This window comes from Peromyscus californicus, unplaced genomic scaffold, assembly GCF_007827085.1.
Source record: "Peromyscus californicus insignis strain IS unplaced genomic scaffold, ASM782708v3 Scaffold_5__1_contigs__length_169319896, whole genome shotgun sequence".
Taxonomy (NCBI): domain Eukaryota; kingdom Metazoa; phylum Chordata; class Mammalia; order Rodentia; family Cricetidae; genus Peromyscus; species Peromyscus californicus.
Genome location: NW_026294573.1, coordinates 20,415,389 through 20,428,277, shown reverse-complemented (window position 1 = coordinate 20,428,277; position 12,889 = coordinate 20,415,389). Strand labels below are relative to the sequence as shown.

At 49.4% G+C, this 12,889-nt stretch overlaps 1 protein-coding gene across 1 annotated transcript; it reads right to left on the bottom strand.

Annotated features, from left to right (window-relative positions):
• Positions 1-40: 40 nt before the first annotated feature.
• On the bottom strand, positions 41-10,834 carry LOC128096051 (CAMPATH-1 antigen-like). Its single transcript, XM_052715144.1, has 3 exons — positions 9,994-10,834; positions 2,669-2,805; positions 41-1,619 (listed from the first exon to the last, which is right to left on the bottom strand). Exons 1-3 carry the CDS (start codon positions 10,034-10,036, stop codon positions 1,437-1,439), a joined length of 363 nt encoding a protein of 120 aa, XP_052571104.1. The 5' UTR covers positions 10,037-10,834; the 3' UTR covers positions 41-1,436.
• Between the last annotated feature and the right edge of the window lie 2,055 nt (positions 10,835-12,889).

Below are 12,889 nucleotides of genomic sequence, written 5' to 3'. Positions count from 1 at the left end.
ATCTTGCCAAGGAGGAAGATGGCCCTCCACCCCCCTCACCCCTCCTACCCCCCCACCCCCGTTGCCCTTCTGGCCCCTCCTCAGGTTGGTTTCCCTCCTTGCACGGCCTCCCCTCATCACCAGAGGGAGCTCCAGAACCAGACTAACTGGTGTGTCACCCGGTTCGGCTTCCCTGGCTGTGGGGGCGGGGCACAACCATTAACTGAGTCCCTTTTGCCCATCTCAGAGCAGGATTCTGATGGGTGTTCAGGGCGCAGAAGTGGAAGGCTTCCTCTCTTGAAGAAGCACCCTTAGCTGACACACAGGATGAGAAGTTAGCCAAGTCAGACAGAGGAGGCAGAGCAAAGTATTCTAGGATTACAGATATGTCCAAGGGTGAAAACTTCAATGTTCAGTGTGTGAGTGGGCATGGCAAGAGATGAGGGGGGTCGACACCCCAAGAAGCCTTGTCCTTGGGTTCCTCCCTGCTTCTTCCAACTCAAATCTCAAAGCCTGAAGGTTTGGCCTTAGTCAGAAAAGCCAGGAGAAGGGGCTGGGTCCCTAGCTAGGTGACAGGTCAGGTCATCCTAGTTACCCTTCCTAGTCCTCCGTTGGCCCAGGTTCCTGGGAAGACACAGAGGCAGGAGCCTTTGGAGACCAGTCTGGGCTTCCTTCTCGCTTTTCAGCTCCAAACACCAGCCCCAGGCCCAGCAGGGGCGCATGGTTAGAGGAGCTGCTTGTCCTTCCTGCCTTCTCTGGCTGTGGGTGTGGGTGGTGACTCTTGCCTCCTCATCCTCTAGCCCTGTGATAGAAGACATGGGGGCAGGTGACTCATGAGATGCTCTTCCGTGAACCTTCCCAGATATAGGGGTGCTCCTGGGTCGACAATACTCCAGCTGGGAATGTTGAGAGAGACAGAGCCAAATAATCTATGATTTCCCCGCATCTGTCATTATGAAGACACCTAGGTCATGGGGTGGGAGACTGTCTGAACCTGAGGTGTCGAGGGCCTGAGAAGTGTGTGTGTGTGTGTGTGTGGGGGGGTGTTGGGTTCACCCCTCCCAAATACTCAGGCACAAGTGAAACAAAGTTTCCTGTCCTTGTCCCTGCAAGGTGACTCTAAGGTAGGAACCTAGGGGAGTGCCTTGGTAGCACCTTCCCTGCCAATGACCACACAAAGCTCCTAATGCTGCTGCACACGTGACTCCTGGGATCAGTAGTGACCAGTGACCACATGTGGGGTCCCTTCTAAGCATAAGCATAACTTTATTGAGCCCCAGCTGGGTATTACTTGGCCCCTTCCATTAGTACCTCCCCATTTTGGCCATTGGCCATCAATTTTAACTTCCTGGGATCTCTGGTGTCAACCCTTTCCAAGGACTGGGTTGGGGGGTCTCTTGCTACTGATGGTGGTAGCTGTTTGAGGAGCACAGGGCTGTAGAAGCGACATCATCACCTCAGCCGAGGTAGACGAGACACATGAAAGTGTTGGCGAAAAAGAAGAAGCTGCAGGCACCCACATTGATGAGTGATGGGGCTCCACCCTTTGCAGGTTTTGCAGGGAGTTTGATAGTGATGCCAGCAGCAGGAGTCGGAGGCTTCGCTTGGGTATCATTCTGTCCCAAGACTCCTGTTTGTATCTACAAGAGAATTGTGGGGCTCAGGAGGCTTTGAACCTCATGGAAAGAACTCATCCCCCCTAGTGCCTTTCCCCAACTCTAGGCCTCCAGAAAGCTTCCATCATAGGCCCTGTTGGGATGTCTGGCTTCCTGCCTCATCACAGGCAGTGATGAAGCCATCTCTGGCCCTGTCATTCTCCTATCCCCACAGAAATTTCCTGTCATGTTTCAGGCCACCAGGTTCTCCAGCACAGAGAGAAGCAGAAACCCATCCTTGACCTGAGCCTGAGGAAGGGTTCCCCCTACCAGAGACATGGGGGTGCTTCTGGGTCTGTGGTACTCCAGTGTGTCTCCTGTCAAGAAGAGTCCATCATAGCCTGGAGTGTCACATGAGCCAGGGCTGGGTGAAAAGGGCACTGACAGAGTGACCAGATGTGACAAGTTGTCCTTGATGCTTGATCGGGCAGCAACTGAAGCTGCTCTTGATGGGAATCAAACTAGTTTTGGTGCCAATCAAACTGCCCTTGATGCTTGATCGAGATGTTCTTGATCAAGAACTTGATGGCTCCATTTCCTCTATTAACCAGGTCCCTCTGGGCACACAGGTGCCACGAAGGCTGCCTCCCAGAGTGCTTCAGAGACTGACTGAGAGATTTCCGTCTCTGTAGTCCCACACACGAAGGCTTCTCCACAGCAGGGGCAGGGACCGCCTGCCTCCTGCGGTAGTCTCTCAGCCACCTCCTCACCCCTGCTAAAAGGACTGTTCCTGCAGCTCTCCTCAACAGAATTGCACAGTACCCTTTGAGGGCCTCCATGTAGCTGACATCCTATGAGGTTTCCCCACATGGGACCATGGGCTTCCCCGAGGGCAGTCTGTGGTGGCTAAGAGGAGTGGAAGGCCAGGCATACAGGCCCTCCTGGTGTCCCAGGTGGTCTCTTGGTGACCATCTAGCTCTGTCCTGGTGGTAGAAGACTAGCTCCCCCAGGGTCTTGCACTCCCTCCCTGACCCTAGCCCAGCCCATCAGTAGAGGCCTGGTGTTGGAGGCAGGGGTCTAAGGAATGTCCTTACCTGAACTGCCACCAGGAGACTGATGGTGAAGACGAGGAGGAAGCCGTTCATTCTGGATCTTCCTGGGCTCCGGTAGCAGCTTTGAGAGATGAGCTCAGGGCTGTCTGCAGGCCTCTTTGAGTTTGGATGCTTTTGAACTAGGAGGCAGAGGAGACAGGGAGGGTGAGGGGAGGAGCAAAGGCGGGCCTGGGGGCGGGGAAGGGAGCTACCTTCTTTCAAACGTGTGGGTGGATGGAACTAGCCTCAAGCTTCCAAGACTTGGTAGCTGAATTTTGACTTTTCCCAGGCAGGAGATGAGGGTGAGAAGAGGGCAGTGCACAGCGTTGCCTGGGCTTGGAACCATGTCCGGGCCACGCAAGTTTGCTTTCGTCATTTGACAACTCGACCTCAGTCTTTAACGAGAGAGAGAGAGAGAGAGAGAGAGAGAGAGAGAGAGAGAGAGAGAGAGAGAGAGAGAGCGCGAGAAGATGCTGGGGGATCAAATGCAGTGATAATCCTTATTTTTATTTATTTTTTTTATTTTTTTGAGGCAGGGTTTCTTTGTGTAGCCCTCCCTGGCTGTCCTGGAACTCCCTCTGTAGACCAGGCTGTCCTCAAACTCACAGAGATCTCCTGCCTCTGCCTCCCAAGTGCTGGGATTAAAGGCGTGGACCACCACCACACCAGTGATAATCCTTAATTTTATTTATATATTTTAAGACATGGTCTCTATCACTCTGGCTGGGTTTAAATTCAGGATCCTCCTGTCTCAGACTCCTGAGTGCCAAAATTACAGGCCTCCATCACCCTGCTGGGTGATAACTTATTTTAAAAAGAGCCAACAAGGGGATAGAGAAATGGTTAAGAGCCCTGGCTGCTCTTCTACAGAAGCTGGGTTCAATTCCCAGCACCCACATAGCAGCTAACATCTGTAACTCCAGTTCCAGAAGATCCAACAGTCTCACACAGACATATATACAGGCAAAACATCAATGCACATAAAATAAAAATAAATCACTAAGAAACAAAAAGAGACAACAAGCCTGTCTCTGCTTCCTGAATGCTGGGATCAAAGGAGAGTGCCACACTATTTATTTTAAAGAGTACTAGCCAGGCATGTGGAAGCATGCCTTTAATCCCAGACCTTGAGAGGCAAATGCAGGTGGATCTCTACGAGTTCAAGGCTAGCCTAGTCTACATAGTGATTTCCAAGACAGCCTGAGCTAAATAGTAAGATCCAGTCTCAAATCAACAAAACCCCCTGTGTAGTAATAATACCCAACACTAGAAACTGTTAAATAAATGGTAGAAAGACTGAGTTCCTGTAATATCAGGACTCGGGGAGGTAGAAGCAGGAAGAGGGATCAAAGGCAGCCACAGATAGACAGTGACTTTGAGGCCAGCCTGTGCTACTTAGGCCTGTCTAGAAACAGACAAAGGAACTAAGAGAGTGGGGTGGATACTGCCATCAGTTTTGCAAAAGCTCAGGATCACTTAGATTCAGGACAGGGTGTTGAGGATGGGTTAATTTTAAGTCAGGCCTTATTCCCTCTGGGCCTCAGGCTCTTCACCTCAAGTGGATTATTTTTCAATAAATATTTGAAAAAATAAATTAAAAAAAAGTGTTGGGGGGGCTGGGCAGTGTTGGTGCACGTCTTTAATCCCAGCACTTGGGAAGCAGAGGCAGGTGGATCTCTTGAGTTTGAGTCCAGTCTGGGCTACAGATCTAGTTCCAGGACAGCCAGGGCTAGAAACCCTGTCTCAAAAAAACAAAAACAAAAAGTGTGTGTTTCATTTGCATGTACATATGTGCATCATGTACATGCGTGGTGCCTGGGAAGGCCAGAAGAAGACATCAGATGCCCTAGAACTGGAGCTAGAGCTGGCTGTATGTAGGTGATGGGAATTGAACCCAGGTCCTTTGCAAGAGCAGCCAGTGCTCTTAACTGTTAAGCCATCTCTCCAGCCCCTTCCTGAAGTCTCTTAGGCCCTCGTGTTTTGGGATTTGGGTGAAGAAAGGAGCCAAGTTATTCATGGCACTCTGGGAGGGATGAGTGGGCACCGCCGTGAGGACAAGCAGGCAAACGCAGGCTAGCACCCAGGAACTAGGATGAGGCAGCACTATGGGAGAGTCCCCCAGACTGTTTGGATAGTGCTCTAACTTATTAAAAAAAAAAAAAAAAACAACAACAACTGCGGTCTCAGTGATGCTGGGAAAGAATTATCTCCATTTGGCTGATGAAAAAAAAATGACTTGTCCAAGTTCACAACCAATGTATCATTTGAACTTGAGTCCAGGTCTGTCTGATGCCTAAGCCATGTATGGAACTTCCAGGGCTCTTCTCGAGTGCACTGATGGAGTCCTTTTTGTGGTTTTGTTTGCCCTTTAATGTGATGCTGAGGCCCTCACACAAACTAGGCGGGTAGTTCCCAGTCCCTGATTAATTCTTGACTCCCTATCCTGATTCCTTGGCTCAGCAGCCCAGCTCCTGCCTCACCCATTCTCTCTGGCTTCGTCTATTTGGCGTTGTATTTGTGTGCCACAGGGTGAAGGGGATTCCCCTGGTCTTGTCTTATAGGGTCAGGGCCTTCGTCACAAGCCTAGGTAAAACCTGGGTGGCTTTAGGGACCTTGATCTCCTGTGATAAAGCTAAGAGGAATAAAAAAGTGAGAATCAAGCTTAAGGGAGAGAGGCAGGAAGTGGAGGTGGGGTGTGACAGTCACCCCCTCCCATAGATCTCCTTCTTTGCTCTTTACCCTCAGTCCCGAAGGTTCTCACCTGCTCTCCCAGGGAGAGGTGACTCCTGGGATGCCTGGGAGCCAAGGAAGTAGCAGGTACACAGCAGCAGGAAATCAGAGGCCCGTGCCAAAACCCAAGAGTGTCCTGCCGAAAACTGGCCACCGACTGGACAATTTTCTCCTCACTTTTGAAAAGAAGCTAGCAGGGCTGAGCCCCAGTGCACTCTTAACCGCTGAGCCATCTCTCCAGCCTGGATGTAAACTTGTTAAAAAGTATCACTGTGGGGCACACACGTGCCACTGTGTGTGTGTGGACGTTGGAGGACAGCTTTCAGGAGTTGGTTTGCTCCTTTGTACAGTGTGGGTCCTGAGGATTGAACTCAGGTCGCCAACCTTGGCGGCAGGCACCTTTACCCGTCCAGTCATCTCACTAACCCCTTAAACTTATTTATTTTTTTCTTTTGGTTTTTCAAGACAGGGTTTCTCTGTGTTAACAACTCTAGCTGCCCTGGAACTCACTTTGCAGACCAGGCTGACCTTGAACTCACAGAGATCCACCTGCCTCTGCCTCTCGAGTGCTGGGATCAAAGGCATGCACCACCACTGACTGGCTTATTTTTATTTAGTTATTTTTAATTAATAAAAACTCATTTTTATTTAGTTATATTTCCAGCCCTGGGTATTGAACCCATGATATTTGATACCCAAAGTATCCTTTTCAGATCCTGAGATGTGAGGTCTGAGGTGACGCTACCGTTGGTGGGGGTGTAATGTGGGGTGGGACGGGACGGGACGGGACATCAGGGTTCTGGGAACATCTTTAAGGGTCATGAGGGCTTGGACATGGAGAGATGTCTGCTGTCTGTCCATAACCAAGAAAAGAAGTAAGGTTTCAAACATTTCCTCTCTTGGCCTCTGAGCAGCTACATTCTGTCTTGACAGTATTTGAATAAACAGAAGACAGGTTGCCAAGCTGAGAGGGCTCTAAGAAAGCCCCATTTGACAGATGGGAAAACTGAGGGTAAGGCAAAGTTAGTGCTAGAATTACAGGCTTGACCTCCCAATAGCTGTGCTCCATCAGACACCTTATCTAGGTGGACTCCTGAGCCCTGACAAAGCAGGAGAGTCCATGCCTCTCCTCAGGGATGGAGACCAAATTCCTCAGTATAATGACCAAGCACCCCCTACCCCAGCCTTCTTCCTCAGCTTCATACCTCATTTGGTAACATCCTCCACTACCCTGTACATACATACCACTTCCTAGTTAGCCCTCACCTACCCCTGCTTGTTCTTGCCCTGGCTGCCTCAGCCTCAGGAAATGACACCAGGCATTTCCTCTGCCCTTCCCCAGTATTCACACCCAAAGCCCCTGCCCAGAGAAACTTTCCGCTTCCTCTGTGAAACTCCCTCCAAGAGGGAGGTGTCCTTTCACCTTCAAGAGCTGCTTCAGCTATCCTGAAGACTACTGTGCTCGGAAGATACTCCCCTCAAAGACCTAAGAGCTTGGTTTCCATGCCCTGCAGCACATAAAACCAGGTGTGGTGGTACAACCCTGTAGTCTCAGCCCTACGGAGGAGGAGAGGTTCGAGGCCATCCTCGCCTACATAGTGAGTTTGAGACCAGACTGAGCTACAGGAGACCCTGTCTCAAACAAAACAAGACACAGATCAATAGACAACCGCAGAAGATTGTACTGCCTTTTGTGATCTGGGCTAGGACTTGTTACCTCTCCAACCCATCAGAGGGTAGGACATGGGACTAACAGGTGTCAGGGACCACTGAAAGAATGAGTGAACGTTAAAGTGTCCACTTTCCCCCCACTGCCAAGCCTTGGCACTGACTGGTCTGGTTACTATGGACAAGCCCTGGCTCTATACTGAGGAGTTACCAGTGTAGAAAAGAATGCATGGGCTGAGAGCAGGGAGGCTGCATTTGGGATGTTTCGCTCCTGAAAGTATTTCTCTCTTCCAGAAAAGATACCTAAGAAACTGAACAGACCTAAGCAGTGGCCCACGCCTTCAGTCCCGGCATTCGGGAGGCAGATAACTCTGAGTTTGAGGCCAGCCTAGTCTACAGAGTGAGTTCCAGGACAGCCAAGGCTATACAGAGAGAACTCCTGTCTCCAAAAACCAAAAAAAAAGAAAGAAAGAAGAAAGGAGACCCAAACAAGCAGGCAAGCTCACCACTTGGCCTCTGGGTGGCAGGGTGAAGGTATGGTCTTAGCTGGGGTTTCTATTGCTTTGATGAAACACCATGACCAAAAAGCAAGTTGGAGAAGAAAGGGTTTATTTGGCTTACTCTTTTACAGAACTCACTGTTCATCCTCAAAGGAAGTCAGGACAGGAACTCAAACAGGGCAGGAACCTGGAGGCAGGAGCTGATGCGGAGGCCATGGAGGGGTGCTGCTTACTGGCTTGCTCCTCATGGCTTGCTCAGTCTGCTTCCTTGGGATGGAAGCACTCACAAAGGGCTGGGTTCTCCCCTATCAATCACTAATTAAGAAAATACCTTACTGCTGGATCTTTTTGTTTGTTTGGTTTTTGTTTTTTGGGTTTTTTTTGGGGGGGGGTGTTTGTTTTTTTAAACAGGGTTTCTCTGTGTAGCCCTGGCTGTCCTGGAACTAGTGCTCTAGACCAGGCTAGCCTGGAACTCACTGGGATCCTCCTGCCTCTGCCTCCCGAGTGCTAGATTAAAGACATGCGCCACCATGCCTGGCTGAACCTAGTTTTAATGACATAACTGTTTCCCTGGTTCCTGTTGTAGCTCAGGTTCATCTAACAGGATGCCATAAACTCTGTACCTTCAAAAGAGGAAAATAATCATTTTTGTGGTTCTTTTTTCTCTCTGCGTCCTCCCTTACTATAGAGACCAGGGCTCTGGTCTCTTCCTGTTCTTGAGTCTGGTACCTTAAACCCCTTGGTCATCCCAACAGCCCTCTTCCTGTTCTTAAAAGGACACTCATCCCATCCTGGGGCCCAACCTCCCAACCTCTTCTAAACCTAGGTACCTCCCGAAGGCCACATATGGAGAACAGAGGTTGGCCCTCTCCCTCCACCATACAGGTTCCAGAAATTGAAGTCAGCGAAGTGGGTGCCGGGATTAAAGGCATGTGCCATCACCGCCCAGCTACAGCCCGATCTTATGGAGGCATTCTCTCAACTGAGGTTCCCTCTTTGCAGGGGACTCTAGCTTGTGTCAAGTTGACATAAGATTAGCCAGCACAAAAGTGAAACAGGAAACAACAGCCCAGCCGTCACAGGGATTGAGGACAGCATGACAACAAAACAGAAAAGGACAAACATCCAAGAGGAGGGTCTAGATAATAGAATTATCAATATGAGTTTTCAGCAACTGCACCTGCACTATTCAAAGACATACAAGACAAGATAGCCGAGCTGGGCGGTGGTGGAGCACGCCTTTAATCCTGGCACTGGGGAGGCTGGGGCAGGCAGATCTCTGTGAGTTCAAGGCCAGCCTGGTCCACAGAGTGAGATCCAGGACAGGCACCAAAGCTACACAGAGAAACCCTGTCTCAAAAAACCCAAACCCAAACCAAAAAATAGCTGAAATAGAGAAAAGAACCAAATGCAGATTTCAGAACTGAGAAATACAGTGTTAGCAGAGAAAACCACAGTGGACAGGGTTAACCTCAGACTGGATACGAGTAATGTGGAAGGCAGACCACTGGCCATACGCACTGTTTCTCAACTACCTGCTGTTGCCTGCTCCTGGTGTCCGTTTAGGCTATGGGGCTACAGCAGTGAGCAAAAAGACGAGGTCTCTACTCATGAGCTGATGTTCACAGGGGGAAGACAAAAAAGACTGGCCATTTCCGGGCTCCATAAACATTGAAGAAATCAAGATGCAAGAAGAGAGAAAGGGAGAAAGTGCATCCAGATGAGTGGTCAGGACTGGACACTGAGAGGAACTGTTCATGTTCAGACTTGGTGGAGACCTGTGGACACAAAACACCTTAGATTGCCGCCCCATCCCAACTGCACAGCATTCTCTCTCAAGGGTTAGGGGCAGGGAGAGGGGCAGGAGAGAGGAGATGGGGGAGGGGGAGAATACCTCTCCCCTGCCCCTCTCCTCCTCCCCAATCCTTCTTTGAGACAAGGTCTCACTGTGTAGCCCAGGCTGCCCCTAAACTTGTGATCCTCTCCCCTCTGCCCCGTGAGTCCAGGATCACAGGCATGTAATATTATGCCACCAAGCACAGCTGCACAGTGTTCTTTAATAACTGTCCCCAGGGCCTAGCACAGGCCCACACAGAACAAGTACTCACTATGTACCTTGCTTGTCCATGATGAACTGGGATAAAGCAGGGCAGGGTGTTGTAGCACACGTTACCATGTGATCATGTGATCTGCCCTAAGATTTTAATTTTCACGGAGAGAAGTATAACTAACTTAATAGCACCATGGAACAGTCAAGGTAAATCTTTGTTGCTGCTGTTTTTGAGACAGGATCTCACTCTGGTAGTTAGACTAGCCTGGAACTCACAATGTAGCCCAGGCTGCCTTCAAATTTCTATTAAGGTAAATCATCCATCCATCCATCCATCCACCCATCCATCCATCCATCCACCCACCTTTTTGTTTACTTACTCTTCCAATCTATTGGTACTGAAAGGGAGAAATTAGCAGCCATCTTGAAAGATGTTTCTCTCCACTTCCCCTTCTTCCTCTAGAGGTATTTACTGACCAGCGGTTTTTGAATTGACCAAAAGTTGAACCTATGGGAAAGATAAGGCTGGGATAATAAATCTGTGTATCCTAGACTTGGCAAAACAAGATACAAGGAGTAATGGGCTTGATTGACCAGAAGTTGAACTCAAGAGAGTGTAGGACTGCAACAATAAATCTGAATGTGTCAATAAAAGCAGGACATAGGGAATAAAAATTTGTGTCTCTATAGATACCCTGAATCCTGTTAGCAATTAGTAACCTTATGTTTACCTCATCCCTAGCCCCCGAGATATGTAAAATTCTGCATGTGACCCTTTCCTATATAAACCCCTTAAAGTGAGTGCTGGGGGCCTTCCCTCTCTTCACCTACTATAAAGTGGTGTTGGGGAGGTCCCTGCCTAGGCTGGAATAAATGAAACCTTTTGTTCTTACATAGGAAGTTGGCTCCTTGGTGGTCTTGTTGTGGGGGGTTGCTCACTTGAGGGCATTACAGTACTCCACTAGCTGGGGCAAGATGAATGAGAAAGGGACTCTTCCCTCAGGTTTTCATAGCCACTGCCTATGGGAGGGGTCACTGTAGTTCACAAAACTGAATGGGAAGGTCATCATGGTATCAGGCTTTAAAGTAGAATATAGGTCTGCTTAAGGGCAGGGAGAAGGACCTAAGCAGGTTCCTGGAGGAGGGGCATCTGAGCAGGTTCCTGGAGGAGGGGCATCTGAGCAGATTCCTGGAGGAGGGGCATCTGAGCAGGTTCCTGGAGGAGGGAGGGTCATCTGAGCAGGTTTCCTGGAGGAGGGTCATCTGAGCAGGTTCCTGGAGGAGGGAGGGTCATCTGAGCAGGTTTCCTGGAGGAGGGTCATCTGAGCAGATTTCCTGGAGGAGGGGCATCTGAGCAGGTTTCCTGGAGGAGGGGCATCTGAGTGGACTCTTGAAAGAGAGGGATTCTAGAGGAGCAATGGAAGGTGTCCCACACTTGGGAAGGAGCATGCTGCTTGGAAGTAGAGGAGAGTAGAGGACAGGACTTAGAACATAAAGGCTTCATCGGAGGTGGTGGCTGTAGGGGTGGCAAAGAGGGGGAAGGAGATTTAGCGCTAGTTTCTATTTATTTATTTATTTAGGCTTTTTGAGACAGGGTTCCTCTGTGTAGCTTTGGAGCCTGTCCTGGAACTCACTCTGTAGCTCAGGCTGGCCTCGAACTCACAGAGATCCACCTGCCTCTGCCTCCCAAGTGCCAGGATTAAAGGCATGTGCCACCGCCGACCCAGCTGCTAGGTTTTATTCTAAGGGACTCCATAAACTTAGAATTAGACTCCCTCTCTTTGTTCACTTCCTCCCTGAGTTGCTAGCGTCCAAGAAACTTAACCACAAAGGAGCCAGACTTGATAAGCATCTTTCAGGAAATGACCTAAAAGTCAAGTAGATTCTGTCCACTCAAGAATAGAAACTCAGCCAGTGGTGGTGGTGGTGGCAGCAGCGGCACATGCCTTTGATCCCAGAACTCAGGAGTTCAAGGCCACCCTGGTCTACAGAGCGAGTTCCAGGACAGCCAGAGCTACATAGAGAAACCCTGTCTCAAAAACAAAACAAAACAAAAACAAAAAACAACAAACAAAAAAAAGAAAGAAAGAAAAAGAACAAAGAATAGGCACTCAGACTGTGGACGGGATAAAGAGGCAGCCAGCAGAGAGAGCAGTGGAGCTCCATCCCAGAAGTAAAGAGGGTATGCTGGGCAGTGTGGCAGTTATGCAGATGGGTCTCCAAGGTCTCCTAGCTCTCAAGGGTTATTTGGAGCTGACGACCTCAGAGATTTCCAGGGTCTCTAGGATGGTACACTGAGTGACAAGGGTTGGGAAAGTGACTCTGAGGAGAGCTCAGCAGTGATTCTCAACCTTCCTACTGCTGTGACCCTTTAATACAGTTCCTCATGTTGTGGGGACCCCCAACCATCAAATTATTGTGTTGCTACTTCACAACTGTAATTTTTCTACTGTTATGAATCATATTGTAAATATCTGATATGCAGGATATCTGGCATTAGACCCCCAACGGGTGCTCGATCCACATGGCTGTCCTGGGACTCACTCTGTAGCCGAGGCTGACCTTGAACTCAGAGATCCAGCTGCCTCTGCCTCCAGAGTGCTTGGATTAAAGACCTGTGCCACCACTGCCTGGCAAGAAATACTTTGGAAAACATCTGTTCGGGTGTTTTCTTAAGTACTTTGCATTAACATCACTCAACCATCCCAGCAACCCTGTCAGGTAGGCAGTATCTTCATTTTACAAGCAAAGGAAATGAAACGCAAATGTGTCCAAGGTGTCCACACTGAGGACAAAGTGTGCGGTCCTAAATAAACTGTCGCTAGTTCCTTTTGCGTCGGTAGCATTAGGATATTGCACTGGGACCCTGAGGGTATCCTGCGCGGTGCAGGGAAACATGCTGGCATGCAGGGCAGATGCAGAGGTGGGGGACAGGCAAGACACACCATGCAGGCATGGCGGCAGTGGTGGCGACAGCGACATTCATTCACAACCAAGGTGCTGCATCTGCGGGGAAAGAGTTTATTATAATAGAGAGAGAAAGAGACAGAAAGGAGAGAGAGGAAGAGAAGAGAGGAGATGAAAAGCAGAGGTGTGCGCACCTCACGGCAGGGAAGAAGGAGAGTGAAGAGCCAGAGGAAAGGGAGGGTTTTTCCTTAAAATGAGGTTTTTAATGTCGGGATGCAGGGTGGTGCCAAGGGGCGGGATTTCAAGAGTGGGATCAGAATATTAACAGTCTAATTTTATTTCTTATTTAATATTTATTTAGCATCTTTT